Source organism: Chelonia mydas, chromosome 7, assembly GCF_015237465.2.
Source record: "Chelonia mydas isolate rCheMyd1 chromosome 7, rCheMyd1.pri.v2, whole genome shotgun sequence".
NCBI classification, from domain to species: domain Eukaryota; kingdom Metazoa; phylum Chordata; order Testudines; family Cheloniidae; genus Chelonia; species Chelonia mydas.
Genome location: NC_057853.1, coordinates 1,405,131 through 1,432,648, shown reverse-complemented (window position 1 = coordinate 1,432,648; position 27,518 = coordinate 1,405,131). Strand labels below are relative to the sequence as shown.

General features: G+C 49.7%; 1 protein-coding gene and 1 long non-coding RNA gene across 5 annotated transcripts; one reads left to right on the top strand and one right to left on the bottom strand.

The window, feature by feature from the left end:
- Positions 1 to 671: 671 nt before the first annotated feature.
- Positions 672 to 24,340, bottom strand: IMPDH2 (inosine monophosphate dehydrogenase 2). Of its 4 annotated transcripts, none has more exons than XM_037905664.2 (15): positions 24,046 to 24,233; positions 23,016 to 23,064; positions 22,564 to 22,665; positions 21,855 to 21,929; positions 21,097 to 21,303; positions 14,136 to 14,223; positions 13,186 to 13,385; positions 10,614 to 10,704; positions 9,257 to 9,352; positions 7,529 to 7,600; positions 5,166 to 5,309; positions 2,129 to 2,273; positions 1,874 to 2,017; positions 1,316 to 1,399; positions 672 to 933 (listed from the first exon to the last, which is right to left on the bottom strand). In XM_037905664.2, the coding sequence occupies exons 1-15, from the start codon at positions 24,141 to 24,143 to the stop codon at positions 912 to 914; spliced, it is 1,617 nt and encodes a 538-aa protein (XP_037761592.1). In that variant the 5' UTR covers positions 24,144 to 24,233; the 3' UTR covers positions 672 to 911. The 4 variants fall into 4 exon arrangements, with proteins under 4 accessions (XP_037761592.1, XP_037761591.1, XP_037761594.1 ...); XM_037905663.2 differs by having other exon boundaries at positions 23,004 to 23,064; positions 24,046 to 24,202; XM_037905666.2 differs by lacking the exon at positions 7,529 to 7,600 and having other exon boundaries at positions 24,046 to 24,340.
- On the top strand, positions 5,306 to 22,509 carry LOC122466691. The gene is made up of 2 exons (XR_006292403.1): positions 5,306 to 12,784; positions 22,250 to 22,509. It is a non-coding gene; the product is annotated as an uncharacterized LOC122466691 (long non-coding RNA).
- Positions 24,341 to 27,518: the final 3,178 nt, after the last annotated feature.

The following is a 27,518-nucleotide window of genomic DNA, read 5'->3' as shown; positions in this document are numbered from 1 at the left end:
CAGGGCTCTGGGTGTCTGTCTGAACCGCTGGGCGGGCCATCCCCATCCTTGGCTTCCTTCCTCCTGTGCTGGGCCTGGCCACTCACTCAGGTGGGGGCTTGCTGCTGGGGACCATGCAAAGGAAGATAAGGGCTGCAGGGGCAGCTACCCCCATGTTGGTGCAGAACTGTTCCTGGAACAGGCTGTAGCCTTGACTCAAAGCCTCTCTGTCCCTGGCCCCAGGAATGCTAGTGGCAGGACCTGCCTTGAGCTGGGCTGAAACTCCTCTCGCCATCCGCTGCCTTACTAGGACCTGCCCCTTCCACTCTGCTTTTGGGCAGCCTAGCGTGAGAGGTTCTGCGCAGGCTGCAGCTGGATCGTGGCGGGGCACCTGCCGCAGAAGTTCCTCCACTTGGCAGTAGAAAACCCTCCTGAGGCACTCGAGCAAGCTGTGGTGGTCAGGTTGAGAGCAGCAGGGCTTCACAGGACAGACAGGGCCTGGAACTGCGACTGGAGTACATGGGGGCAAGGGTTGCTCTCACAAAAAAAGAGCAAATTCAGAGACCAGCAACAAAACCAGCCTAAGGGGTGAGTGTGACAGCATCACTCCTCAAACAGCACATGGGACAGGAGTCGGGGACTGCAACCTGGGGAAAGGAGGCCTGAGGTGGTGAGACAGACAGGCAGAGAAGTCCCACCTCTTTTCTTTTATTGTAACACATGTCCAACACAGGCCGGGGCCGCGTCCTGCTGCCCCCATGGCACAGGCAGCACTGGACGGATGTCTTCACAGGGAAGGAGAACAGCTGCTGAACCCAGGAAGCAGCAGGAGCTTGCAGGATAATGGCACTTCTGTGAAAGGAGCAGCTCAGGTGCATGGCAGCTGAGTGCTGCAGAGCAGCAAGATGCTGAGTACAGGCACAGACCCTCCTTCAGAAGAGGCGCTTCTCATATCTAAACAGACAGGAAAGTTAGCCATGGGCACTGGCCCCTCCAACTCTAGGCCTGCCCAGCCCAGCACACAGACCCCTGCTAGCAAAGGGGGGACACATACAGAGCTGGGCCTGGTGGCCCCAGGAGTAGTACACCAGAGGTCCTCTGTGCTGGGACAGTCAGTTGCAGTAGATCTGCTCTGTTAGGAGAATCCAAGGCCAGTGCAATCATGGAACAGCTCTGGCTGCTACAAACAGGGAAGCCAGTAACCACCCCCCCAAAAAACAACAGCCCAGCTCACTGCAAGCCAATGGGATGCAGCATGTACCACTGCATACAGGGACAGCAAGGGCAAGGCCGACAGCATTAGACGTATGCTGGGCCACACTGGCAGGGGACTTACGAATGGAGGCCGTGAACTCCTCCTTCCACTTGGGCAGATGTTGTCCTCTTTTCAAACTTCAGTTCTCCTGAGTACATCATGGCTCTGCCAAGGGAAAGCAGATCTGGGGTCAGGCTCCCCCAGGCTGCAGCTAGAAGGCCTCTGGCCCTCAGTGTGCCATGAGGAGCTGCAGGACTGGGGAGAGACTGTACTGTGCAGCGGGGCAAGGAGATTTCACACCAACTGCAGCACAGGAAGAGCAAGGCTTTGCCTCCTTTCCCCTCCATTTCTGGCAGGAGCAGAGCCAGGCAGCCAGCTCCAGCACCTCCCTCAGTAAGACTGCAAGGGGCAGTGCTCTCCCTCCCAGCACAACTCCTCCAGGGTGTGCCCACTGGGGACTGAGAGGAGAGAAGGGGCTCCAGCTCAGTTGCGCCACAGAGATCAGGGTCTATGAGACATGGTGGGCCTTGACTACAAGCTGCAAGAAGCCAGTTACCAGACACTAGCTCAGGGATGACAAGATGAGCTCCATGGAGGCACTGAGGATTAGCCGAGTGCACACGCGGGGAGGTGTCTTACCTGACTTGGGTCAGACTCTTGGCGCCGATATCCTGACAGGAGTGCTGGATCCCAGCGATCAGGTATGGGATGAACTTGTGGATAGAACCTTTGTCTTGCACTGCACCAGAGACCCCCTGGGCCACTTTAATTTTATCTGTCTCACTGTGGATGGTTGAAAACAAAAGGCCCATGGACCAAACCAGACCTGGCAGGCTAAGGCAGTGATCTCACAGACTCAGGGACCTACCGCCCCTCATGCCAGGTCTCTCCTACCTGAAGTATCGGGTCTGGCTGCCCAAGTTCTTGTCCATAGCATCCAATGATCCCATTCCCCGGTATTTCTTCAACCTAATTCCGTCCGAGAAGAAGTACTCTCCAGGGGCTTCCGTGGTTGCAGCCAGGAGAGAGCCCATCATCACTAAAGTCAGTGAGAAGATTAGTGACAGCTCAGGGAGCAGGAGGGGGGTGTGCAATGCTCAATGTGGAGATGCAGCAGGTGAGCTTACACTGGAGCAAGGCTTTTGTTCAGCCACTGGGGAGAAGGGGTGGGGCAGAGCCTGCATCTTTGGAGGGGGGCAGCCTGACCCTGTGATCTGAACAAACAGTGAAATCTAAGTACACTATGTCCGCTGGATCCCCCTTGTCCACATGTTTGTTGACCCCCTCAAAGAACTCTAATAGATTAGTAAGACCTGATCTCCCTTTACAGAAACCATGCTGACTTTTGCACATCAATTTATGTTCTTCTATGTGTCCGACAATTTTATTCTTTACTATTGTTTCAATTAATTTGCCTGGTCCTGATGTTAGACTTACCGGTCTGTAATTGCCAGGATCACCTCTAGAGCCCTTCTTACATATTGGCATTACATTAGCTATCTTCCAGTCATTGTGTACAGTAGCTGATTTAAAGGACAGGTTACAAACCATAATTAATAGTTCCGCAGTTTCACATTTGAGTTCTTTCAGAACTCTTGGGTGAATGCCATCTGGACCCGGTGACTTGTTACTGTTAAGTTTCTCAATTAATTCCAAAACCTACTCTAATGACACTTCAATCAGTGACTATTAGATTTGTCACCTACAAAAGATGGCTCAGGTTTGGGAATCTCCCTAACATCCTCAGCCATGAAGACTGAAGCAAAGAATTCATTTAGTTTCTCCACAATGACTTTATTGTCTTTAAGTGTTCCTTTTGTATCTCGATCGTCCAGGGGCCCCACTGGTGGTTCAGCAGGCTTCCTGCTTCTGGTGTACTTAAACATTTTGTTATTACCTTTTGAGTTTTTGGCTAGCTGTTCTTCAAACTCCTTTTTGGCTTTTCTTTTTATATTTTTACATTTAATTTGGTAGTGTTTATGCTCCTTTCTATTTACCTCACTAGGATCTGGCTTCCAATTTTTAAAAGATGCCTTTTTCATCTCTCACTGCTTCTTTTACATGGTGGTTAAGCCATGGTGGCTCTTTTTTAGTTCTTTTACTGTGTTTTTTAATTTGGGGTATACATTTAAGTTGAGTCTCTATTATGGTGTCTTTGAAAAGTGTCTGAGCGTGCAGGGATTTCACTCTAGTCACTGTACCTTTTAATTTCTGTTTAACTAACCTGCTCGTTTTTGCATAGTTCCGCTTTCTGAAATTAAATGCCACAGTGTTGGGCTGTTGAGGTGTTCTTCCCACCACAGGAATGTTAAATGTTGTTATATTATGGTCACTATTTCCAAGTGGTCCTGTTATAGTTACCTCTTGGACCAGATCCTGCGCTCCACTCAGGACTAGATCGAGAGTTGCCTCTCCCCTGGTGGATTCCTGTACCAGCTGCTCCAAGAAGCAGACATTTAGTATCGAGAAATGTTGTTTCTGCATTTCGTCCTGAGGTGACCTGTACCCAGTCAATATGGGGAGAACTGAAATCCCCCACTATTATTGGAGTTCTTTATTTTGATAGCCTCTCTAATCTCCCTTAGCATTTCATCGTCACTATCGCTGTCCTGGTCAGGTGGTCGATAACAGATCCCTACTGTTATATTCTTATTAGAGCCTGGGATTACTATCCAGAGACATTCTATGGAGCACGTGGATTCATTTAAGATTATTTCATTTGATTGTACATTTTCTTTCACATATAGTGCCACTCTTCCCTCCCCTCCACCCCCTCTAGCACAACCTCTTCTGTCCCTCCAATATATTTTGTACCCCAGAATGACTGTGTCCCACTGATTATCCTCACTCCACCAGGTTTCTGTGATGCCTATTATATCAATATCCTCCTTTACCACGAGGCACTCTAGTTCACCCATCTTATTATTCAGACTTCTAGCATTTGTATACAAGCACTTTAAAAACTTGTCACTGTTTATTTGTCTGTTTTTCTGATGTGTCAGATTCTTTATGTGAATGTTTCTCATCTGATCTGGCCCATATTTTATCCTCTTCCATCCCCTCCTCATGACTAAACCCTAGAGACTCTCTCTCAATAGACTCTCCTCTAAGAGAAGTCTCTGGCTGATCCACGTGCGCCTCTGCAGCTATCGGCTTCCCCCGCATCTCTTAGTTTAAGAACTGCTCTGCCGCCTTTTTAATTGAAATGCCGGCGGGCTGGATCCACTTTGGTTTAGGTGGAGCCCATCCTTCCTGTACAGGCTCCCCCATCCCAAAAGTTCCCCCAGTTCCTAATAAATCTAAACCCCTCCTCTCTACACCATCATCTCATCCACGCATTGAGACTCTGAAGCTCTGCCTGCCTACCTGGCCCTGCACATTGAATTGGAAGCATTTCTGAGAATGCCACCAGAGAGGTCCTAGATTTCAGTCTCTTTCCTAGCCAGTCTTTCCTACCGCTGGGCAAAATGGTCTAGATCACGAAGGAGCCAAGACACAGCCAGGTTTGTTTGGCACTCTGCTTAGAAGAAGCCTAGTGCACGGGGCATCTGGCAATTCAGGATTATGGGGCACCAGCAGACCTGTCAGGAGAATGCTGCACTGTCCTGGCAGTCTCTCCCTGCCCGGAGCACTAGAGTAGTGTGATCAGTGCCCTATGCACAATGTAAATACACCAGCAATCTCCCGCGCCTGGCCCTGGTCTGATGGTGTTGGCACTGATGCTGACAAGGTCAGGGCTTTTCAATGCTACTGCCCTTGCAGAGCTCCCGTAACACTGCCAAGCGAGCTCTGCATAGTAGTCTGCAGTCAGTAAGAAGCTCACTCATTGGGTTGATATTCCAATGGCAAAAGCAGATCACCCACAAAGGAGACACCCCTCTGAATGCCCTAAGCTCCCCCCGGCCTCCACCCAACCCTCATTCCCCCTCACCTGTGGAAGCACCTAGTGCCAGGGCCTTGGCAATATGTCCCACGGTTTGGATCCCTCCATCTGCAATCACTGGGACCCCAAATCTTCTGGCATATTCAGACACTTTGTACACCGCTGTGGCCTGGGGCCTGCCACAGGCCAAGACTAGATCGAGGAAGAGAAAGGGTGAACGGTCAAGTACCAGGTGCTGCAGCAGTCCCCCTTGGTTAAAGGCCCTTCAGCTTTCAGTCACACACAGACCTCCCAGTCTGCTTCTCCCTGTGGAATAAGCCACACGAAATCAAGCAGCCCTGGCCCCAAGTCCCAGAAGGCAGGTGAACGGGGGCTATGAAGTAACTGCTGCCCCAATGCCATAGAGAAGCTTTTGCAGTGGTTACAGAATGAGCCAAGAGACCTGGTGAAATCATGGACACCAGCTGATCAGTCCTTAAGGGCGCTGATTCACTCACCACCTAGTGTTCAGCCAGAGTTCTAGTAAGACACAGAAGGAAGCAGGGCCAGACCCAAGAAACCCAAGCCCAGTGAGTCCCCATATGATTGCTGTGTTCCCAGCACTGCTGATCATCACAATGATGGGATGTCAGCCTCCTGACAGACTGACTCTGGCAGGAAGAGGCATCTGACCAAAAGGAGAGAGTTTGTTTATATGTAACAGAAAAGGAAAGACACAGGGCGGATTGATGTGGTGCTGGAAATTTAAGTTTCCACAGCATAGCAGGGCCTCTAACATTTAGCCATCAGTGGGGGCAAATACAGATTGGTCTCAGATTTACCAGTGCTTTAGCAACTTCAGGCTTTTGACTGTACAAAGAAACCCCTGAAGGGAAACCACTGAATGACATGTATTCGGGTACATTTAACAGCCAAGTGCATGCAAATATGCCACAATAACCTTCCCATCCCTCAGATTCCCCCAGCAACACAATCACCAGGAGGCCTTTCCTCCAATCACAATTAGCACAATGGTTCAGATGGGATTATGAACATGCAAGATTAGTAATTCAGGGTGCAAACATCATGTTTGATGCAGGGTTTCAGGCTGCCACTTTGGAGCAGCATCAGGTGTGACAACTCCTAGTAGACTGGTGCTTTGCCAGAAGAGGGAGTCTTTACAAACTAATTTTTGCACTGGCTCACACATATTTCTCCCTGTGCTCAGCACCAGCAGCTCAGGTTGAGAGGAGAATTCCAGGTGGCGATCGTGAAAGAGTCAATGTTAATTGGACCCAGCCAGCCAGGAAGAAGCATCTGCTAGCAATAATGTGAATGCTGTTAGTGTTAAAGAGATGGTCTCATTTGGTACTGCATTGCCGAAGAAGAGACTGAGGGTGCCTTTACAGCAGCCTGTGACAGCACCATCTCTTCTGTGCAAAAGCCTCTGATTTCAAAGAAACCCAGGGCCCCAAGCCTCTGGATCCCATTATTCTCTACCCAAGAACAGAAATCTGTAGCTATATTATAGAAGTAATCACTGAGACCAGCCCTTTATAATTCACCTCTTGGCACGGGGCACATGGGACCATCACAGGACTGTATTTGGCTGTCCCAGCTCCCAGTGCCAAGACTTAAACAGGAGGCGCAGGCTTCCAAAGCAGGGTTCAAAATGTACGCACACTTCCCCTGTACTCGGAGCAAAGGCTTGTAAGGGGTGGCGCTGAGAGAGGACGGTCATACTAGTGGGTACAACCCAGGATCCAAAACAGAAACGTCTTTCCCTTTGAAGTGCTTCACAAATAGCAAACAGGGCAAAAGCCAAGATTAATCTTGGTCACCTACTTGATCCTGTAACAAGATCAAAAAGTAGCGCTTGCAAGGTGAGAGGGAGAAGAGCCCTTCCTCACACACGCAGATCAGAATCATTGGCAAAGGGCATGGTTCTGGGATGTGCCTTCCAAGTTTGCCACAGGGTGAAAGTCCCTGTTGAAGTCACATTCACACAGCATGGCTAGTTCACACAAGGCAAAATTGAGCTAAGGTGGAACCTCTCCCATCATTCAGAGACCAGAGCAGATTCAGAGCAGAATTGCAGGCTCTGCATAGGCACCATCTCCCACCTGCTGCACCTTCCAGTTAGAGGCTCAGCAGTACCACTGAGGAAGCTCAATCAGGTTTTTAAATTGGGTTTGGATTAAAGACACTGATGAGCCCAGGTGGCCTTGATTAGGACAATTCAGAACCCTGCTTTAGAAATCCAAAAGACTTCTCAGCATCAGTTTTTGGGTCAACTACCAGTATCCAAAGCCACAAAACCCCAAGTGCATCTACAACCCACTTATTCTCAAACAAGCAGAGGGGCCATGTGCAGCCAATCAGGGTCTTGCTTCAAGACAGAATTAAGGTTGACAACAGGGCAAGTGACTTACTATAGGTGCCCATGACAGAAGACGGGCACTTGGGGCTGTGGGACTTTAGTTCTGGAGGGATCTGTGGAGCAGCTAAACAAAACAAACAAACACAATTTAGAAACGAACAGCAGCAGCAGAATAAAGGCCCCCAGCAGTGACTTTACCAGGCCAAGCCTGGGATAACTGAGCCACAGCTCGGACATCGAGGGTCCCTCTTAGTCGAATCCACGGAGAAGGATGCTAAGCTGAAGGCCATGTCCAGGGAGCACATCATGGCACTTGGCATATGCTCTCCCTACTCCGAGGACATTTCAGGGAGTAATCCATCTGATGCTGAAACACTGGATCCTCAACCTGCCTCCTGGCCTTCCTGGCACTGAGAGGGTTAACAGGTTTGGGAAGCTAAGGCTGGATAGACCTCTGGTCCTGAAACACCAGCCACACAACATCCACTGTGAAGAACAGATGTTTTGTCTCTGCAGCCCCCTCTATCCCACTGCTGCCAAGATAGGGACAGAGCTCCCAGAGTCAGGCTGTATTAAACACGTTGTAGTATTGGAATCTGCCATCATTTTCTCCAGTTCTCCATGGGTGAGAGCACCAAAGGGAGAATGAAAAGAAGCAGGAAAGTGCTGTTCGTGCTCCCAGCAGAGCCTGAATGGCCTGTCCCAGACCAGGAATTGCTGGTGCGGCCGGGGATTGGGTAGGGTAAGGGCGGCTCTTGAATAAAACATTCTTACACGAAAGAGACAAGACAGTTTCTCCAGTGCAACACCTGGGACAGTCTCCAAGCAGCAGGTGCTCCCTTAGCAGGCAGAGCAAAAACACAGATCCTCGGTACAGGGGACTGTCCCCAAGGGGGTGTCACCTCTCCCCAGGGTCCTCGTGGGGCCCCAAGTACTGCTGCTGGAATCTGCAGGAAGACCCTGCATGCGTACAGCAAAGGGCTGCTTTTACTAATCAGCGGCTTGTTTCAGGTCCATTACAGCAAAGGCAACTGATGAAGCACAAGAGGGGCTCTGCAGCCAGACTGCAACAGCGATGGCCCTTCAGATGGCATCCACACCCTTGCTTCTGTTTGTTTCACTTGAAGCACTTGGAACTGTGATGTCCAGTTGCAGCTTTAAAACTAGTCTTCATTCCAGGACACGCCCAGCCACTCAGTCTAGTGGCTAGCCAGAGAGCTATGCCCTAGAAACACGGCCTGCCTGGCACAGGCTCCCCTGGGATCCTGCTAACTGCCATAGCTGCATTCAAAAACCTCAGCTTCGGTGGGCGATTGCAAACTGGCACCGATCCAGCAGACCAACTTTCCATTAAACGCACAAGGATCTTACTGTCAGCTGCAGCTGCCACAGGGCAGGGCCACACAAACCACCCTGGGAGTTTTATCACCATCCTCTCAGCTGCCTTCCTAGCTATGCTGGGCAAATGGAAACCCCTACCCACGCCCCCTGATGTCTGTACCCGATGCCCTCTCCTTTGCCCTGCTCATTTGGGTGGAGATCAGATGAGTGGCACTTTTACGCTCCCACACCCAGCCATGGCGTGTCTTTGGCACTACACAGCTATAAAATCCTATCGCAGTTACACAGGCCCTGCGGCAGACAGTCACCACCACCACAACAGCACCAGAACTCAAGGACTCTGGCTCCACGGACTTATTGTGGGTTCTGGATCTGAAGTGGATGTTTAGCAGATATTTGTTCTTCTAGCTATTGAGAAGATATTAAACATTTTCTTTACCTTCTTGCGTGATGCAGATGGAGCCACTGCCCATCCCGACCCTTAGAGCATCGACCCCTGCATCGATCAGATTCTTTGCCTGAGCAGCCGTCACCACTGAAGCAAACAGACGAAAGTTTTAAAATGAGAACATTGTCTCCTTTCACCATTAGTAGCTAACCAGTTGCCCTAGCTTCCTGCAAAGGTGCTTCCTCCCTGAGGTGGGTTGCAGGAAAAGGGACCTCTCCACTTGCACAGCACCTTCCACTCGGGCATCTCAAAATGGCTTCCACAAACAGCACCCGAGTCAGCTTCGCAGCCCCGCAGCGATCTAGGGCTGGAGAGTGCTCCCTTTTGGAGGCAGGCCCATGGTGTCGGTGTGCATGGTAACACAACAGGTCATGCACAAAGTCAGTTTAAAATCTCAACAGCAATCCGGCACCAAAGGGCTGGTTCTCAACCAACCGACAAATGTGTGCATGCACCAGTCACCACAGCCATGGCGTGTGCACACTGAACCTGGCTGACAATCGGGCCTTGATGTCCAACTGTTAAACCCTACCATCTTGGTGTGCAGGGACCAGGGGTTAGCTTTACACTTACACAGCTGCCCCTCAAGGGGGATGGGAGGATCAGCCTGATGTCAGAGCCTGGATAGGGGTGGGGTTAGCCTAACATGGTCCCTCCCAACATGGTTCGCGTCTGGCCGATTTCCCAGGGCCATGCTTCTCTACTGCCCTTTTCACTGGCATTGTACTGGCTGCTGAATCCACAAAGTTCTGGATGTTAAAGTGCTTCCCATCTATCCCAATGGTGCATGGGACTCAGTGTTGCAGCTAGACTAGTAAGGCCATTATAATGCATTGTACAATGGCAGAGGAAGCATGAGACATGCTTACGGCCATGCAGGGGACAAAAGGCTGGAGGAGACACTATGGTGCGTTAGCAACACATTTGGTAATGCAGATAAAAACAAGAGGAAAAGAGTTAAACTCTGCTCAGCCAGATTCACATGGATGTTTCCATTTATTTTCCACACAAAGTAGGAGTCCTCCAAGAACCAGACACCTGAAATTCTAGAAGGCTTTCTAACCAATGTTACAGAGCCCAGAGAGAAAAGGATCAAGGCTGGAAACAAGAGAACTGCAGGGGACTGCACACACGGCATTAACCCTGAGTGAGAAGTTTTTACATAGAATGGAAAAGAAGTGTCCCTCAGGTGCTGAGGGGCTGTAGCATATTCTATACATCTGAGACATCGGTCAAAAGTCCCACTGTACAGCTGACAGGGATGCTCATTTAAAGCAGTTCAACACATCTTTCACTGCAACTGAAAACAGTCAAAGTCTAGAAGCTAAAATCCCATGTAGCAGATTACCATTGCCTCCAATGACCTGCAGGTTATGGTATTTCTCCTTGATATACTTGATCATGTTGATCTGGAAAATGGAATTGCCCTGAGAGGAATCCTAGAAGAGAAAGAAAAACAAAAATCAACCAAAATAGCTATAAAGGATTTTAAATCCAGTCCTAGGAGAGTCACAGAGACTTCAGCACATTGCAAACAGGTGATTAATTCACTTCAGCACTGAAAGACCCCACTGCCCAGGCTCAGAAGGCCCCGAAGACACGAGCCACAAGAGAAAACCACCACAAACTTCCATCTTACAGGACATTTCAGCCTAATGAATGCAGGTCTCACAAGACAGACAAACACTCCCAGAGATTAGAACAGCTCACACTGAGGGCTAGATTCCAGTCCTCTCAAATCTAAGAGCTGCATTCTTTAGAGAATTATTTGTGTTTTGAGGCCTCAACTTGCGAACCCCATGACAAGAGGAGGGCTGCCAATCTCATCCCGAGTGAGGTCACTAATATTTCCCTGAAAGAAAGGGTGTGGGGAGGTCAGTCCAAGCCCTTAGCACTGGAATGGCAGCTAGCCACCTGTCTATTCCTCATCTTCCAAATGGTCCTGTCCCACCCCCAAAAAAACCGCACATGTCCACATTACAGTCTACACAAGTGAGGAAGGATGGTCCCATGGTTAGAGCACTGGCCTTGGCTAGGAGACCAGGGTTCAATTCCTGCTTTGCCACAAATTGTCACTTAACATCACTATACCTGTCTCCCACCCCCAGAACTGGAATGGCAGCACTGCCTGGCCTCAGAGGCGTCGTGAAGATAAAAACTTGACGACGACTGTCAGGTGACGGGCCCCCCGAAGTATCGAATGCTGAATTCAAAGAGACTCTTGAGATGTTCAAGGAAGACTATTCCCAACTCCCATGCAGGCAGTTTGGTTTTTGTCACTCATTTTACTCTGGGTGTGCCTTCACAGCACAGTCCGCTCCAGTTCCGACAAGTTAGCGCTCTGGTTACAGTGCCGGAACCAGCCTGCCTTGAGCGAGGCCACGTCTACCCTACATGCGCCGAAGCGGTACTGCCGTAACCCTGTTTGCGCAGACACGGAGCTCGGCGACACCTGAAACGCTGCAGCACGTCAGTGTGGACACAGCCAGTGCTGACAGGCGGGGTTCTCTCCTCGGCACGGGGTAATCCACCTCCCTGAGGAGCAGTAGCTAGGTCGACAGAAGAATTTTTTCATCAACCTAGCACTGTCTATGTTGGGACTCAGGTCACCACCACCACTCAGGGGTGTGGATTTTTTCATACCCCTGAGCCACGTAGTTAAACTGACCTACATGTCTACTGTAGACCAGACCAGACCACAGCCATGGAAGGGGTTTTTCTGTCACCACAGGAACTCCACCTCCCTGGGCAATGGCAACATTCTTCCCTCGAACTAACGGAAGTTAGCATAGCTACGGCACTCAGGCGTGGGATTTTTCACACCTCTGAACACCATAGCTCTGATAAGCTAGGTTTTAAGGCCAGGCCTGACAGCAACCACACTTCAAAACAACACTGGTGTTACACAGAGAGCTCATTAGTAGCACAGAGCAATTGGATTAGCTATTGAGGAGATATAAATTGAGCCGTTACATCCCCACTGCATTACTAGCTCCAGAGTCAGCATCCCTGGAGTGCCACCTCCCCATCCACCTCATGAGAAAGCGAGCTTGAGCTTAAAGCACTGCTTAATTCCAGCTAGAGATTTTTGCATGTGGACAGGAGTCAAGTTAGGGGTAAAATGGGTTATAACTCAAGTTACCTGTGTCGTGAAGACACACCTTAAGAGGACAGGGAAAGCTAGTCACCTTTTTCCCAGGGCAGGAGCAGTCCCTGCTTATGGAGGCTCCACATTAAGTGCACTGGCCCCCCTCATTAGAATGGGAGGGGGAAGGTGATTCTGACTAATCCAGCTAACTAACACGGCCTACTAAACAAGTGTTCTCTGGTAGAACACTGTATAACCATGCTCTGTGAATATCTCCCATTTCCTTTATAGATGGGCTCTCAGACTAACCTATCAACAACAAGGGCACGTGCAAACTCCTGTGCCCAAATGATCAGACACAAGGGGCTGACAGGACAGACTGCTGAGGAGTACTATGTTGGTCCCTCTGTGTTATTTGTTTTAATTATCAGGTAATTAAAGGACACAACACTGTTATTTCACACCAGGAGTCCAACACATGCCTGTACATTAGTCCAATGGTCAGTGACAGACATCAAGCAAACAGAGCACCTTTGTAATTACAGCCATCTAGCCTGAACTCAATACAGCTAGCTGCACAAATCACCACATGCTAGCAGACCAGTATCTAGATCAACACACATGCCATCAGAATGCCCCACCATGAACAGACCGGCCATTTAGACTAGAGTCTACCTCCTGCCCCGCAGGTCCAAGCTTAGCCACCTTGTGCCAATGTGCCTATCACAACGTCCATGATAAAGCTATGCTATGAAGAGGGATGCTAGTCAAAAACTTTTCAGGGTGTGTTGAATCCACTCGACTAAAACAGAAGCCAAGCCCTGGAGCTCACCAACACAACGACATCCACCCCAGACTGCACTAGGAGATCCAGACGGTACTTGTCATCTTCGTGGGTCCCAATGGCAGCGCCACAGAGCAGTTGCTTCTTAGCATCTTTGGATGCCAGCGGGTAATCACGGTTCTTCTTCAGATCTGTGCGAGCGATTATAGCCACCAGTTCATCCTCCTCATTAACAATTGGCAGCTTACCTTGAAATAAATACAAATACACCGTCATTGCAGAGCCTCTCACAAGATAGGTGTCACACCAGACTGGCCCTCAGGGCAGGAGTTCCTAGTTAAAGGAACCCAGCTCACACTGTATGCCAGAGATGCAAAGAATGACTGACAGCCAGAACAGGGTTTGCTTTTGAAACCCAGCAGACTCTGGTTCTCATCCCAGCTGGCAGAATGAGAAGTCAGTAGGACTGGGAAAGGGTTCAGTATTATGATCCTGATTGTGCTACATAGCCTTTAATTCAAAAAGGGCTCTTGTACTCGAGTCACTCCAGACTCCCCCAAAGGAACTGAGCTGTTCATAAGCCTCTGAAACCAGACACTAGAAACTGGATACAAAATTAAAAGCCTGCAGCCAAGTGCACTCTTGGCATTTACAACTTTTCAGCACCTTGACTGGCAGGAATCCCTGAAGTTCTAAACAGACTCAGATGAAGGTTTTAATCTTTTGGCAGGTCGTCACGCTCATTTGGGGCTCCAGGACGTGCCTGTCCTTACCATCCCCTTCTCCCCAAGGAGATTTGGAAGGAACACCCCATGGGGACACCTGGCATCATAATCTTTTATTGTAGGGAAAAACATTTGCATTGAGAAAGGAACGGAATATGTGGAGACATGAGCATGAGAGCATTTCTACATGCACGTACAAATGTGTGCTCCCATCCTACCCCTGCTCTCTGCCATACACAGCTCTCCCACACAACACACAGCTAGTCACGGTACCTTTTTTGCTTCTCTGCAGAATTTCATTTGCTTCCTTTAATGTTACCCCTGCAGGGGCGACAACGAGATCATCCCGCTTTGTCATAATCTGATAGAAAAGGGGGCAAAGAATTTAAAGTCACACACAAGTGAGAGCTCCTTCCCACCTGATCCAGGACAGGAAACACAAGCTGCCAAGCAAAGATGCTTCAGTGGCCACTTGCTAGGAGCCAGAGGGTCCCAACTAAACGCGACATATGGAATGGATGCGGGAGCACACAATAGAGTGGAGCAGCCCATGGAAATAAATCCTCAGCCTGCAGTGCTCTATACCCATTCAAACAGTCCACTCAAATCCACATGGAGCCCGGCACACAGCTGTCTCCATAGGCTGTATCTCCATACTGCCGGGCGACCCAGTGAGATCACCCTGAGAGAAGGAAGAACCTCACACCCTCTATTTGGGATTTCACCAGCACAGACTCCCCTCACATCAATAGCTACACAATCCAGACCAAAGTACTTTTAAAAGGTTAGGGAACCTAATTTCAGCACTCATTTGCCTGATATAATCACAGCCTCTTACTGTTCCTGGCAGAAACTCCACCAGTCACTGGGCTTGTTTTCAGACAGCGCTCCCTAGCACATTGGCTTTAGGAGGACTCTGCTTGGGAGTGCCTGATGCTGCAGAATAAGAGCAGGGGATGGGAGGAAGAATTCACATCTAAATTAGGGCTGTCAATTAATCACAGTTAACTCATGCAATTAACTCCAAAAAATTAATCGCGATTAATCGCAAATTTTTGGATGTTTTTCTACATTTTCAATATTGATTTCAATTACAACACACAATACAAAGTGTGCAGTGCTCACATTATATTATTTTTTATTACAAATACATGCACCATAAAAATGATAAATGAAAGAAATAGTATTTGTCAATTCACCTCATACAAGTACTGTAGTGCAACCTCTTTATCGTGAAAGTGTAATTTGCAAATGCAGATTTTTTGGGGGTTACATAACTGCACTCAAGAACAAAACAGTGTAAAACTTTAGAGCCTACAAGTCCACTCAGTCCCCTTCTTATTCTGCCAATCGCTAAGACAAACAAGTTTGTTTACATTGATGGAAGATAATTCTGCCCACGTTTTATTTACAGTGTCACCTGAAAGCAAGAACAGGCGTTCGCATGGCACTTTTGTAGCCAGCATTGCAAGGTATTTACATGCCAGATATGCTAAACATTCGTATGCCCCTTCATGCTTCCATGCTGATGATGCTCGTTAAAAAAATAATGCGTCAATTAAATTTGTAACTGTACTCCTTGGGGGGGCGGGGGGGGGGGGGAAGAGGGGTTATTGTATGTCTCCTGTTCTGTTTTACCCGTATTCTGCATATATTTCATGTTATAGCAGTCTTGGATGATGACCCAGCACCTGTTCGTTTTTAGAACACTTTCACAGCAGATTTGACAAAACGCAAAGAAGGTACCGATGTGAGATTTCTAAAAATAGCTACAGCACTTGATCCAAGGTTTAAGAAACTGAAGTACCTTCCAAAATCTAAGAGGGATGAGGTGCAGAGCATGCTTTTAGAAGTCTTAAAAGAGCAACACTCTGATGCGGAAACTACAGAACTCAAACCACCAAAAAAGAAGACCAACCTTCTGCTGGTGGCATCTGACTCAGATGATGAAAATGAACATGTGTTGGTCCGCACTGCTTTGGATTGTTATCAAGTAGAACCCATCATCAGCATGGACACATGTCCTCTGGAATGGTGGCCAAAGCATGAAGGGGCATACGAATGTTTAGCATATCTGGCATGTAAATACCTTGCAATGCCGGCTACAAAAGTGCCATGCGAACGCCTGTTCTCACTTTCAGGTGACATTGTAAACAAGAAGCAGGCAGCATTATCTCCTGCAAATTGTAACCAACCTTGTTTGTCTGCGCAATTGGCTGACTAAAAAGTAGGACTGAGTGGACTTGTAGGCACTAAAGTTTTACATTGTTTTATTTTTGAAGGCAGGTTTTTTTGTACATAATTCTACATTTGTACTTTCAACTTTCACGATAAAGAGATTGCACTACAGTACTTGTATTAGGTGAATTGAAAAATACTATTTCTTTTGTTTATAGTGCAAATATTTGTAATAGAAAATAAACAGAAAGTGAGCACTGCACACTTTGTATTCTGTGTTGTAATTGAAATCAATATATCTGAAAATGTGGTAAACATCCAAAAATATTTAAAAACAAAACAGAATACCATTTAACAGCGTGATTAATCGCAATTAATTTTTTAATCGCTTGACAGCCATAATCTAAATGAACATGCCTGCCTGTGTCCACTCTGACAAACCAGCACCAGTGTGCATCTGTACAGGGCTCATAAGGTACATATTGAAGAGACAGACAGACAGCTCTCTTTTCACCGAGTTCAGGGGAGTAACATCTCACCCAAAACTGGGGTGCAGGGGGCTGGTTTGTTTGGTCTCAGTTTGGTGCACAGAAAGGAATTCCAGAAAGGGGAGGAGAAGGAGGAATAGCACCCAACACTGATTACTTGAAGAGAGCCTATGAGAGCAATGAGCAGGACGTTAGAGCTGAATCATAAGTGGGATGAGAACCAGGGCTGTTACAGAGAGGCCAAAACACTAGGGAAATAAACTCTCTTGCATACATAGGATTCAATGTTTCAAACAAGAATAGGAAAGGGGCTTTCAGTTCTGCAGTGTAGATGCTAAAGGTACGTCTTCAGTACCCGCCAGCTTGTAGTGATCGATGGATCCCCGAATCGACACCGGTACTCCGCTTACTCCTGCTGCCAAGGTGGAGTCAACGGGGGAGCCGCCGCGGTCGACTCACCACTATGAGGACGGCCAGGTAACTCGAACTAAGATACTTAGACTTCAGCTACACGAATAGCGTAGTGGAAGTTGCATATCTTAGTTTGAATCCCCCCACCTAGCGTAGCCCAGGCCTAAAAGGCCTAAGCAGGAGATATGGCGACAATCTCGACTGGCCAATGTCAGAGACAGAGTGCTGTTCGAGAGGGACCATTGGTCTGACCCATTACAACCGTTCGATATTCTGAATAGTTCAGCATCTCTGAAGAAACACAAGCCTCTTTGGTACCATTCTTGAAGTGACACTGTCAGCGTCTCTTTGGCTAGTAACAGGAGATTGAAAATGGAGTTGGGACAGGAATGTAATGTCAAGCTGGGTCTATCTTTAGCTCATGCTGACCTAAGTCAGGAGGGAAGCACTGGCCGAGAAGCACTAAAAACTATGCTTATATCTGATGACACCGAAGAGCTACAATTACAGAGCTACCGCAGTGCCAGTAACAACAGAATTAGCACCAGAAGGCTTAGAGTGCATACTGCAGGCTGATGTGAGGGAGCAAGAGGGAGAAAAGGTTACTGTGAAAAGGAAAGTTTGTTAATGAAGCAAATAACAAAGACTTGGTGGGATAACTCGCATGACTGGAGTACTGTCATGGATGGACATAAACTGTTCAGGAAGGACAGGCAGGGCAGAAAAGGTGGGGGAGTTGCACTGTATGTAAGGGAGCAGTATGACTGCTCAGAGCTCCAGTATGAAACTGCAGAAAAACCTGAGTGTCTCTGGATTAAGTTTAGAAGCGTGAGCAACAAGGGTGATGTTGTGGTGGGAGTCTGTTATAGACCACCGGACCGGAGGGATGAGGTGGACGAGGCTTTCTTCCAGCAACTCACGGAAGTTACTAGATCGCAGGCCCTGGTTCTCATGGGAGACTTCTCTCACCCTGATATCTGCTGGGAGAGCAATACAGCGGTGCACAGACAATCCAGGAAGTTTTTGGAAAGTGTAGGGGACAATTTCCTGGTGCAAGTGCTGGAGGAACCAACTAGGGGCAGAGCTCTTCTTGACCTGCTGCTCACAAACCGGGAAGAATTAGTAGGGGAAGCTAAAGTGGATGGGAACCTGGGAGGCAGTGACCATGAGATGGTCGAGTTCAGGATCCTGACACAGGGAAGAAAGGAGAGCAGCAGAATACGGACCCTGGACTTCAGAAAAGCAGACTTTGACTCCCTCAGGGAACTGATGGGCAGGATCCCCTGGGAGAATAACATGAGGGGGAAAGGAGTCCAGGAGAGCTGGCTGTATTTTAAAGAATCCTTATTGAGGTTACAGGGACAAACCATCCCCATGTGCAGAAAGAACAGTAAATATGGCAAGTGACCAGCTTGGCTTCACAGTGAAATCCTTGCTGATCTTAAACACAAAAAAGAAGCTTACAAGAAGTGGAAGATTGGACAAATGACCAGGAAAGAGTATAAAAATATTGCTCGGGCATGCAGGAGTGAAATCAGGAAGGCCAAATCACACCTGGAGTTGCAGCTAGCAAGGGATGTTAAGAGTAACAAGAAGGGTTTCTTCAGGTATGTTAGCAACAAGAAGAAAGTCAAGGAAAGTGTGGGCCCCTTACTGAATGAGGGAGGCAACCTAGTGACAGAGGATGTGGAAAAAGCTAATGTACTCAATGCTTCTTTTGCCTCTGTCTTCACGAACAAGGTCAGCTCCCAGACTGCTGCACTGGGCAGCACAGCATGGGGAGGAGGTGACCAGCCCTCTGTGGAGAAAGAAGGGGTTCGGGACTATTTAGAAAAGCTGGACGTGCACAAGTCCATGGGGCTGGATGCGATGCATCCGAGACTGCTAAAGGAGTTGGCGGATGTGATTGCAGAGCCATTGGCCATTATCTTTGAAAACTCATGGCGATCAGGGGAAGTCCCGGACGACTGGAAAAAGGCTAATGTAGTGCCCATTTTTAAAAAAGGGAAGAAGGAGGATCCTGGGAACTACAGGCCAGTCAGCCTCACCTCAGTCCCTGGAAAAATCATGGAGCAGATCCTCAAGAAATCAATTCTGAAGCACTTAGAGGAGAGGAAAACGATCAGGAACAGTCAGCATGGATGCACCAAAGGCAAGTCATGCCTGACTAATCTAATTGCCTTCTATGACGAGATAACTGGTTCTGTGGATGAAGGGAAAGCAGTGGACGTGTTGTTCCTTGACTTTAGCAAAGCTTTTGACACCGTCTCCCACAGTACTCTTACCAGCAAGTTAAAGAAGTATGGGCTGGATGAATGGACTATAAGGTGGATAGAAAGCTGGCTAGATTGTTGGGCTCAGCGGGTAGTGATCAATGGCTCCATGTCTAGTTGGCAGCCGGTATCAAGTGGAGTGCCCCAAGGCTCGGTCCTCGGGCCGGTTTTATTCAATATCTTCATAAATGATCTGGAGGATGGGGTGGATTGCACCCTCAGCAAGTTTGCAGATGACACTAAACTGGGAGGAGAGGTAGATACGCTGGAGGGTAGGGATAGGATACAGAGGGACTGAGACAAATTGGAGGATTGGGCCAAAAGAAATCTGATGAGGTTCAACAAGGACAAGTGCAGAGTCCTGCACTTAGGACAGAAGAATCCAATGCACCGCTACAGACTAGGGACCGAATGGCTCAGCAGCAGTTCTGCAGAAAAGGACCTAGGGGTTACAGTGGACGAGAAGCTGGATATGAGTCAGCGGTGTGCCCTTGTTGCCAAGAAGGCCAATAATATTTTGGGATGTATAAGTAGATCGAGGGACATGATCGTTCCCCTCTATTTGACATTGGGGAGGCCTCATCTGGAGTACTGTGTCCAGTTTTGGGCCCCACACTACAAGAAGGATGTGGAAAAATTGGAAAGAGTACAGTGGAGGGCAACAAAAATGATTAGGGGACTGGAACACATGACTTATGAGGAGAGGCTGAGGGAACTGGGGATGTTTAGTCTTCAGAAGAGAAGAATGAGGGGGGATTTGATAGCTGCTTTCAACTACCTGAAAGGGGGTTCCAAAGAGGATGGATCTAGACTATTCTCAGTGGTAGCGGATGACAGAACAAGGAGTAATAGTCTCAAGTTGCAGTGGGGGAGGTTTAGGTTGGATATTAGGAAAAACTTTTTCACTAGGAGGGTGGTGAAACACTGGAATGCGTTACCTAGGGAGGTGGTGGAATCTCCTTCCTTAGATATTTTTAAGGTCAGGCTTGACAAAGCCCTGGCTGGGATGATTTAGTTGGGGATTGGTCCTGCTTTGAGCAGGGGGTTGGACTAGATGACCTCCTGAGGTCCCTTCCAACCCTGATATTCTACGATTCTATGAAGCACTGTGTAAATGCTAAGCATGACTTTACTGAGCCCAGGAGTTATTCTGCATGGTGCAAGTCCCAGCCAAAGGGATTATACCAGGAGCCTGAAAGCACTATTCAGTGAATGGGAGCTTGGAGGCTTTGGCTTGTGCATTCAAACAATGATGTCACCTTTCCAACAGCCAGGTCACTACAGGAGAGCAGCAGTAGCCAATACAGAACCAGAAGAGACATGATAGCTACAACCAATAGTGAATGTCTGCCGGGGCGACGGATTCTTCCTAAAAGTATGGGGGACAGATGGATGAGGTCCTGCCCCTTCCCCAGAAGCTCTCAGGCCCCCCATCCCAGGCAGGTGAAGGGTCCGCAGCTCCCCACAGCTGTCTGGGCCACTCTCACCTGGTCCTGGCTCCAGCTTCCGGCCCGGCGATGGGGTCTCATGGGGGAATAGAAGGGGAAGGGCCTGTGGCAAACAGTGAGAAGGCCATGCATGGCCCCCCACATTCCTGCAACCCTGATGTCTGCTGTAGGAAGCAAAAAGGATCATGGCCAGATGGTGCCAAATGGTAAACCCGAGCCAGCAGTCACTGGACACGCTAGTAACAGGCACAGAGCAATAAGCAACAGAGAGACTAATTTAAACCTGGAATAAAACAAAGAGCCAGGTCCCTGTCCCTGCCGGGCTGGCTCAGAAACCTCATTCAAGCACTGAGTCTTCGTCATCACCACACGCAGCAGCACTTCCTAACATAACCCTCCCTCTCCCACCAGGAGTGCAGGACCTCAACAAACAAACCTCACTGAGGGGCAAGTCGTGCTCCTCCTCTTTCAGGAAGTCAATGTCTCGGGATGAGATGATCCCCACCAGCTTAGTCCCCATCTTTCCATTGTCTGTGATAGGAATGCCACAGAACCCATGACGGGCTTTTGCTTCAAACACATCTCTCACTTTGTCCTTGGGGCTCAGCACCACTGGATCGGTGATAAATCCCTGTTCATATTTCTGAAACAAGCACATTCAGAGAGCAAAGTAAACAACATGGATAGACTGAGCTGTAATGTGATGGGCATTTAGCATTCCTCATGGTAAGAGAGCTGTGAAGGTCTGTCACCCTCCCCAAGCTGACAGAGCATATCACTGGAGTCCGTTGCACATACGCATTTGGAGTTAGTGACTGCAATAGCAAGGATGCTGCATCAAACAAGTCAAGCTCCTTTCTGCCCATCTATGGGGATAAATTCATTGACGCTTTTCAAAATAGGCAGGTGGAGTTTAACCCCAGCATCCTGGCCAACATTCCCCCACACTCAGTAAGCAGGTTCTTGTGTCCCTAGCTGTTGTGGGATATGGCAAGACAGAAGAGCTGATGTGTCCACCTGCACTGACCAGTGCCACTGCTCTAAGAGACTAGAGTACAAGGGGAACTACTGCCTGCCAGTTCTCCTTTGCTGAAGCCTACTTCATGGTTCTCAACTGGAGCCAGACCCCTTTGGACATTTAGTGACTTGCCCAGTTGCTGCAGCTCCCAGTTTCCTGCTTCAGCTGTTCTTTACCTTAACTTTCCGTACTTCATTGGCCTGGAATTCCGGTGTGCAGTTATGATGGATGAATCCAATCCCACCTGTGAGCTGAGAACACACAGAGGCAGCAGTAAGTGACTGCAATGATAGGGTCCCTCAACTTTATTTGGTGAATTCAACAACCAGGTACAGACGACAGACTACGACTGTAGCAGAGCAAACTGCACTGCTAATGGGGAGCTCAGAGACACTGAGGGCAGAATCTGAATAGTATAAATGCCAGGATTTCCTTATCCAAAGACATGACTTGCCTGCCACCCCCCTGGCTACTTATGGGATACCAATGTAAGGAGTATATTCAGGCCAGAAACATGCTCCAATTTCCTTTTAAGATGATTTAACATCAAACTGTTTGTTTTTCCTTACAGAGTTCGGAATAGGAATACAGCAACTGAGAGGCTAGACTGTTAAGGGAACACAGTGATAAAGCTCCAATAGGATACAGAGAAATAAGATCCAACCCACTAACAGCAAGACCAGCTTAAGGAGATCTGAAAAAACAGCAGCTGGCAATAGTGAGCCTAGTTCAGGACAGCTTATTTAACACTGAAGCACATTATTTTAAACTGTCCATTTTAAACCAAGTTTAACACCAACGATGTCATCTGTATTAAAAAGTTATTCTTCAGTTTACAAGATTCACTTCTCCCACCTTCTAATGCTCTTGTCCCTGGGCACTCACCGCCATTGCAATGGCCATGCTGGCCTCTGTCACAGTGTCCATAGGAGAGGAAACCAAGGGAGTCTTTAAGGTTATCTTTTTGGTCAAAGCTGAAGTCAGGTCCTAAAAGAAGAAAAGGTTTGTTGTGGTGATACGCAAGTTCATCCCAAAGCAACTCTACCTGGGCCTGTAAACCAGGGAAACCAGCATGGATTTTTGCTTCATATACCACACACCACTGCTTTACAACAAAGTGCTTTTCTTAGTTCCCATGAATCTTCAAAGGGGCACCAATGTCTCCAAGAGTTTAGCTCCAAGGGCAGCCAAGATATTAAAAATAAAAGTAGTTTTCTCCTTCTACAATGGCCCCTTAAGCAGACACAAGAAGAGCCTGTTAGCAAAGAATTGGGGTCAGGGAGCGCCAGCCTGTAGTCATTAATTCCAGATAATGCAAACTTCACCTTTATACTCACCACTTGGTCTGCAGTGAAGTCAATATAGCCAGGAAGAATAAGGAAGTCACTAGAAGAGGGAATGGAAAGAGAAAAACTGAAATCAACTGCATTTCAGTGAAACTGGCCCCAGACACTACCCTGGCAGCGCTTTAACAGGGCTTGCGTTGTCGCGGCGCAGCGCTGGGAGAGAGCTCCCCCAGCGCTCTAAAAAACCCCCTCCAGGAGGGGTGCAGCTCCCAGCGCAGGGGAGCTTTACAGCGCTGAAATTGCTGCGCTCAGGGGGGTGTTTTTTCACACCCTGAGCGAGAAAGTTGCAGCGCTGTGAAGTGCCAGTGTAGCCAGGCCCCGAGTCACACAAACCACCCCCAGCAATCAGAAGTTCCTGCCTTGGTGTCTGGGGATGGAGGCTCAGAAACGCTCAGACACTAGGCAGCTCCCCTCACCGCTGGGCTTCTCGAGAGCCAGACAAAAGCCAAAGTCCTTGGGCGCAGGCGACGAGCCCGCGGAAGCTCTGGGTGCGGTGCCCGCGGTGTAAATGAGGGTGGGACACTGGGGCAGGGTCACTGACTGGGGCTAGTCTCACGTAGGTCGCGCCGGTCACAGGCCCAGCACGGTGACAGCCTGGGCCGCCAGCCGGACCTCGGTCCCGGGGCCCCCACGCCAGGGAGCCGCTGGCACCGCGCGAGCGGGATAACGCAGCCTGCGCCCGCCGGGGGGCGCTGCAACCACCGCCCGACAGGCGGGGCACAGCCGGGCTGCACCTCCCAGGGACCCCCGCGCAAACCCGGGCCCCCAGCAGGCTCCACGGCGAGCCCGAGCCACTGGGCTGGGAACGCGCCAGAGCCCGCACAGCAGCCCCGGGAACAGACCCCCCCCCCGCCCCCCGGGGCCCGGGCGCGGGCGCGCACACCCGCCCCCCGGGGCCCGGGCGCGGGCGCGCACACCCCCCCCCAGGGGCACGGGCACGGGCGCGCGCACCCCCCCCGGGGCACGGGCACGGGCACGGGCGCGGGCACCCCCCCCCGGGCACAGCGCCCCCCCGGCTCACTTGTAGGTCAGCCCGTCCCCGCAGTTGAGGAGCTGCTGCGCCGTCAGCCCGTCGTCGGGCACGTAGCCGGTGCCGCCGCTGATGAGGTAATCGGCCATGGCGGCTCCGCGAACGGCTGCGCCGCGTGGCCCAGAAAGAGCCGCCCCCCCGCGCGCCCCGGAGATAAACCCGCGCGCGGCCCGGGCCCCGCCCCCAGCCACGCCCCCTACGGGAGCCGAGCGCGGACAGCAGCCCCGCCCCCCGCCGCGCTCCCTTTCCCCAACCCCTGAAGCCGCCTCAGGAAACCCCGATCCCCCCCCCACACCGGGCCCCAGGCCCCGGCCCCCGCCCCCGCCCCAGCCCCCAGACTCCGCCCCACACCCGGCCCCTGACCCCGCCCCAGCCCCCAGACTCCGCCCCACACCCGGCCCCAGCCCCCGCCCCAGCCCCCAGACCCCGCCCCACACCCGGCCCCAGCCCCCGCCCCAGCCCCCAGACTCCGCCCCACACCCGGCCCCAGGCCCCGCCCCAGCCCCCAGACCCCGCCCCACACCCGGCCCCAGCCCCCGCCCCAGCCCCCAGACCCCGCCCCACACCCGGCCCCTGACCCCGCCCCAGCCCCAGCCAGTCCCCTAGTCACCCCCAAACCCGGCCCGGCCCCGCCCCAGCGGGGACACGTCTCCTGCTGTCGGGCTGCTGGGCGCAGGGGCCGGCGCGGACCCGTGGCGCCGGGGGCGGCCGGGGGCGGGGGCGAGGGGCCGAGGCGGGAGGGGGCGGCGGGGCTCCCGTGGTGGCAAGGCGGGGGCCGCTCCTCCCGTTGCCGTCCGTGGCGGCAGGTTTTTTTCACTGCTGGGGGCGGCGGATAGCGTAGAGCCGGCCCTGGCCGTGGCCTTGGGGGCAGCCGGGGGCCCGCGCCCCATGGAAGGTGGGGGGTGCGCGGGCCGGCTGCTGCCCGCGGGGAGGCGATGGCTGGGCCTGCGAGCGGCGGCTGAGCCCAGCGCCCGGGCGAGGCACCCGGGAGCGCAGGGCGCCCCGGCCTCCCGGCCCCGGTGCCCACCTTTGGGAAACGTGGGTTAAATTACAGCAGGCCACCAAGGGGAAAGTGCAGGGGCCAACACGGATTTTAAAGCTCAAACAGCTAAGGGTTTAAAACCCAACCACCAACGAGAGATTCTTTAACTAGAAAGAGTAGCGGAAGAGGAGCTAGGCTAGTCTGAATTCACAAAAACCAACAAGTTGTCCAGCGGCACCTTTAACAGATTTATTGGGGCATAAGCTTTCCTGCCCACACAAAAGCTTATGCCCAAATGAATCTGTTAGTCTTTAGGGTGCCACTGGACTCCTCATTGTTTTTGTAACTATAACAGAACAGGAAGAGTGCCCGAGTAGATAAGTCCATTGAAGCACTGGAGATAAAATGGGAGCAAGTAGACAGAGAAGGACAGTAGGACACCACTGAGAATTTAATTATCTTACCTTCCTCTTCACTGCCAGAAAATGTTGGGGAAATCCCTGCCTGAGCACAGCTCTTCTCTGGTAATAGAAAAGAGGTGCCCTCAGAGACTCAGGTGAGGTGCTGAAGCAAATTGATAATGCAGTAGGTAACCAGGCCCAGACAGTATATCCAAGAGTTAGGAAGGAACTTAGGTATGAAATAGCTGAACTGCTAGCAAAATATATGCAGTGTCATTAAAACCAAAGGAGGACTTGTGGCACCTTAGAGACTAACCAATTTATTTGAGCATAAGCTTTCGTGAGCTAGAGCTCACTTCATCGGATGCATACTGTGGAAACTGCAGAAGATCTTTTATACACACAAAGCATGAAAAAATACCTCCCCCCACCCCACTCTCCTGCTGGTAATAGCTTATCTAAAGTGACCACTCTCCTTACAATGTGTATGATAATCAAGATGGGCTATTTCCAGCACAAATCCAGGGTTTAACAAGAACGCGTGGGGGGTAGGAAAAAACAAGGGGAAATAGGTTACCTTGCATAATGACTTAGAGAGCAATCACTTTAGAAAAGCTATTACCAGCAGGAGAGTGGGGTGGGGGAGGTATTTTTTCATGCTTTGTGTGTATAAAAAGATCTTCCACACTTTCCACAGTATGCATCTGATGAAGTGAGCTGTAGCTCACGAAAGCTTATGTTCAAATAAATTGGTTAGTCTCTAAGGTGCCACAAGTCCTCCTTTTCTTTTTGCGAATACAGACTAACACGGCTGTTACTCTGAAACCTGCCCTTATGCTCAAACAAATTGGTTAGTCTCTAAGGTGCCACAAGTCCTCCTGTTCTTTTTGAGGATACAGACTAAACATGGCTGCTCCTCTGAAACCTGTCATTAAAACCAGCAACTATTCCAGAGGGTTAGAGAGTAGCAAATGTACCACTATTTTGTTTTAAAAGTCTTAAGCAGTGATCCTGGGAAAGAGACTAGTGAACTTTACATGTGTGCCTGGAAAAATCCATTGCAACGTAATTAAAAGCAGAACAAAACATCACGAGAGCATTTAACCAACATTTCTGCAAAGGAAAATGATGTTTCAGTAATCTCTCAGAATGCAATGTTGTAGTAGCTAAGGGAGAACCAGTTTACATAATTTATTAGGATTTCCAAAATGCCTTTGCTCAAGGCGCACCCAAGAGACTATGAAGTAGTCATGGAGTGAGGCAAACTATTGTCATGGATCAAAAACTGGCTAGGAAACAGAAAAGTTTAAATGGTCAATATTCATCCTGGCAAAAGGTTAACAGCACAGGGCCTCAAGGTTCCATGATAGGTTCCATGTTGTTCAATATTTGTTCTTAATGATCTGGAAAGGGGGTGGTTAATGAAGTAGCAATATTTACAGATGACAAAGTAATTTAGGTTAGGACAGAAGAGTGAGGAACTACAGTGAGTCCTAAACAAGCTTGGTGAATGGGCAACGTGATGGCAAATGAAAGTCAATGCAGATAACTACAAAGCAATGCACAGTAGAGGTGGGAAATGAACTACTCATACAGTTAATTTAGACCTTTGTAAGCTGTATCAACACAGTAAAAGAACCTGGACATCATAGTACAGCTCATTGTGCATCTGTGCTAAAAAACCCCAAAGATTTTAGGATGCCTGAGGCATGAGGTGGAGAATACACCATCAACAGCACAGCCTCAGCTGGATTGTGTGTGCAGGATTGGTCACCCTATCTCAGACAGGATATTACAGGTGTTCGGAGAAGCACTGAGGATGATCAAGGGCCTAGGCAAATTCTCTCATGAAGAGAGATTGACGGAGTTTGGGATTGTTACCTTAGAAACCAGAGCAATAAGATGGGACACAATAAAAGTCTCTAAAATAAGGAATTTCTGTTCTTGCATGTGCTCTTCCTTAAAAGAGCACATGCAATTAAAAAGGTGGGAAAAAAACTGGGTAAAAGGAACAGTGTCAGTTACACAATGTTTGAAAAGCTGTTGAACTTATTGCCACAGGCAGCCATTGAGGTCAAGAG

What these genes read in the sequence shown, in the direction of transcription:
- IMPDH2 (XM_037905663.2), bottom strand. Translation starts at nt 24,143, where the DNA reads ATGGCCGATTACCTCATCAGCGGCGGCACCGGCTACGTGCCCGACGAC. An exon ending in GCATGGCCATTGCAATGGCG is followed by an intron (nt 21,930 to 22,563) that starts GTGAGTGCCCAG and finishes GTGTGTTCTCAG; the next exon opens with CTCACAGGTGGGATTGGATT. An exon ending in CATCTGCATCACGCAAGAAG is followed by an intron (nt 7,601 to 9,256) that starts GTAAAGAAAATG and finishes TGTTTTGTTTAG; the next exon opens with CTGCTCCACAGATCCCTCCA.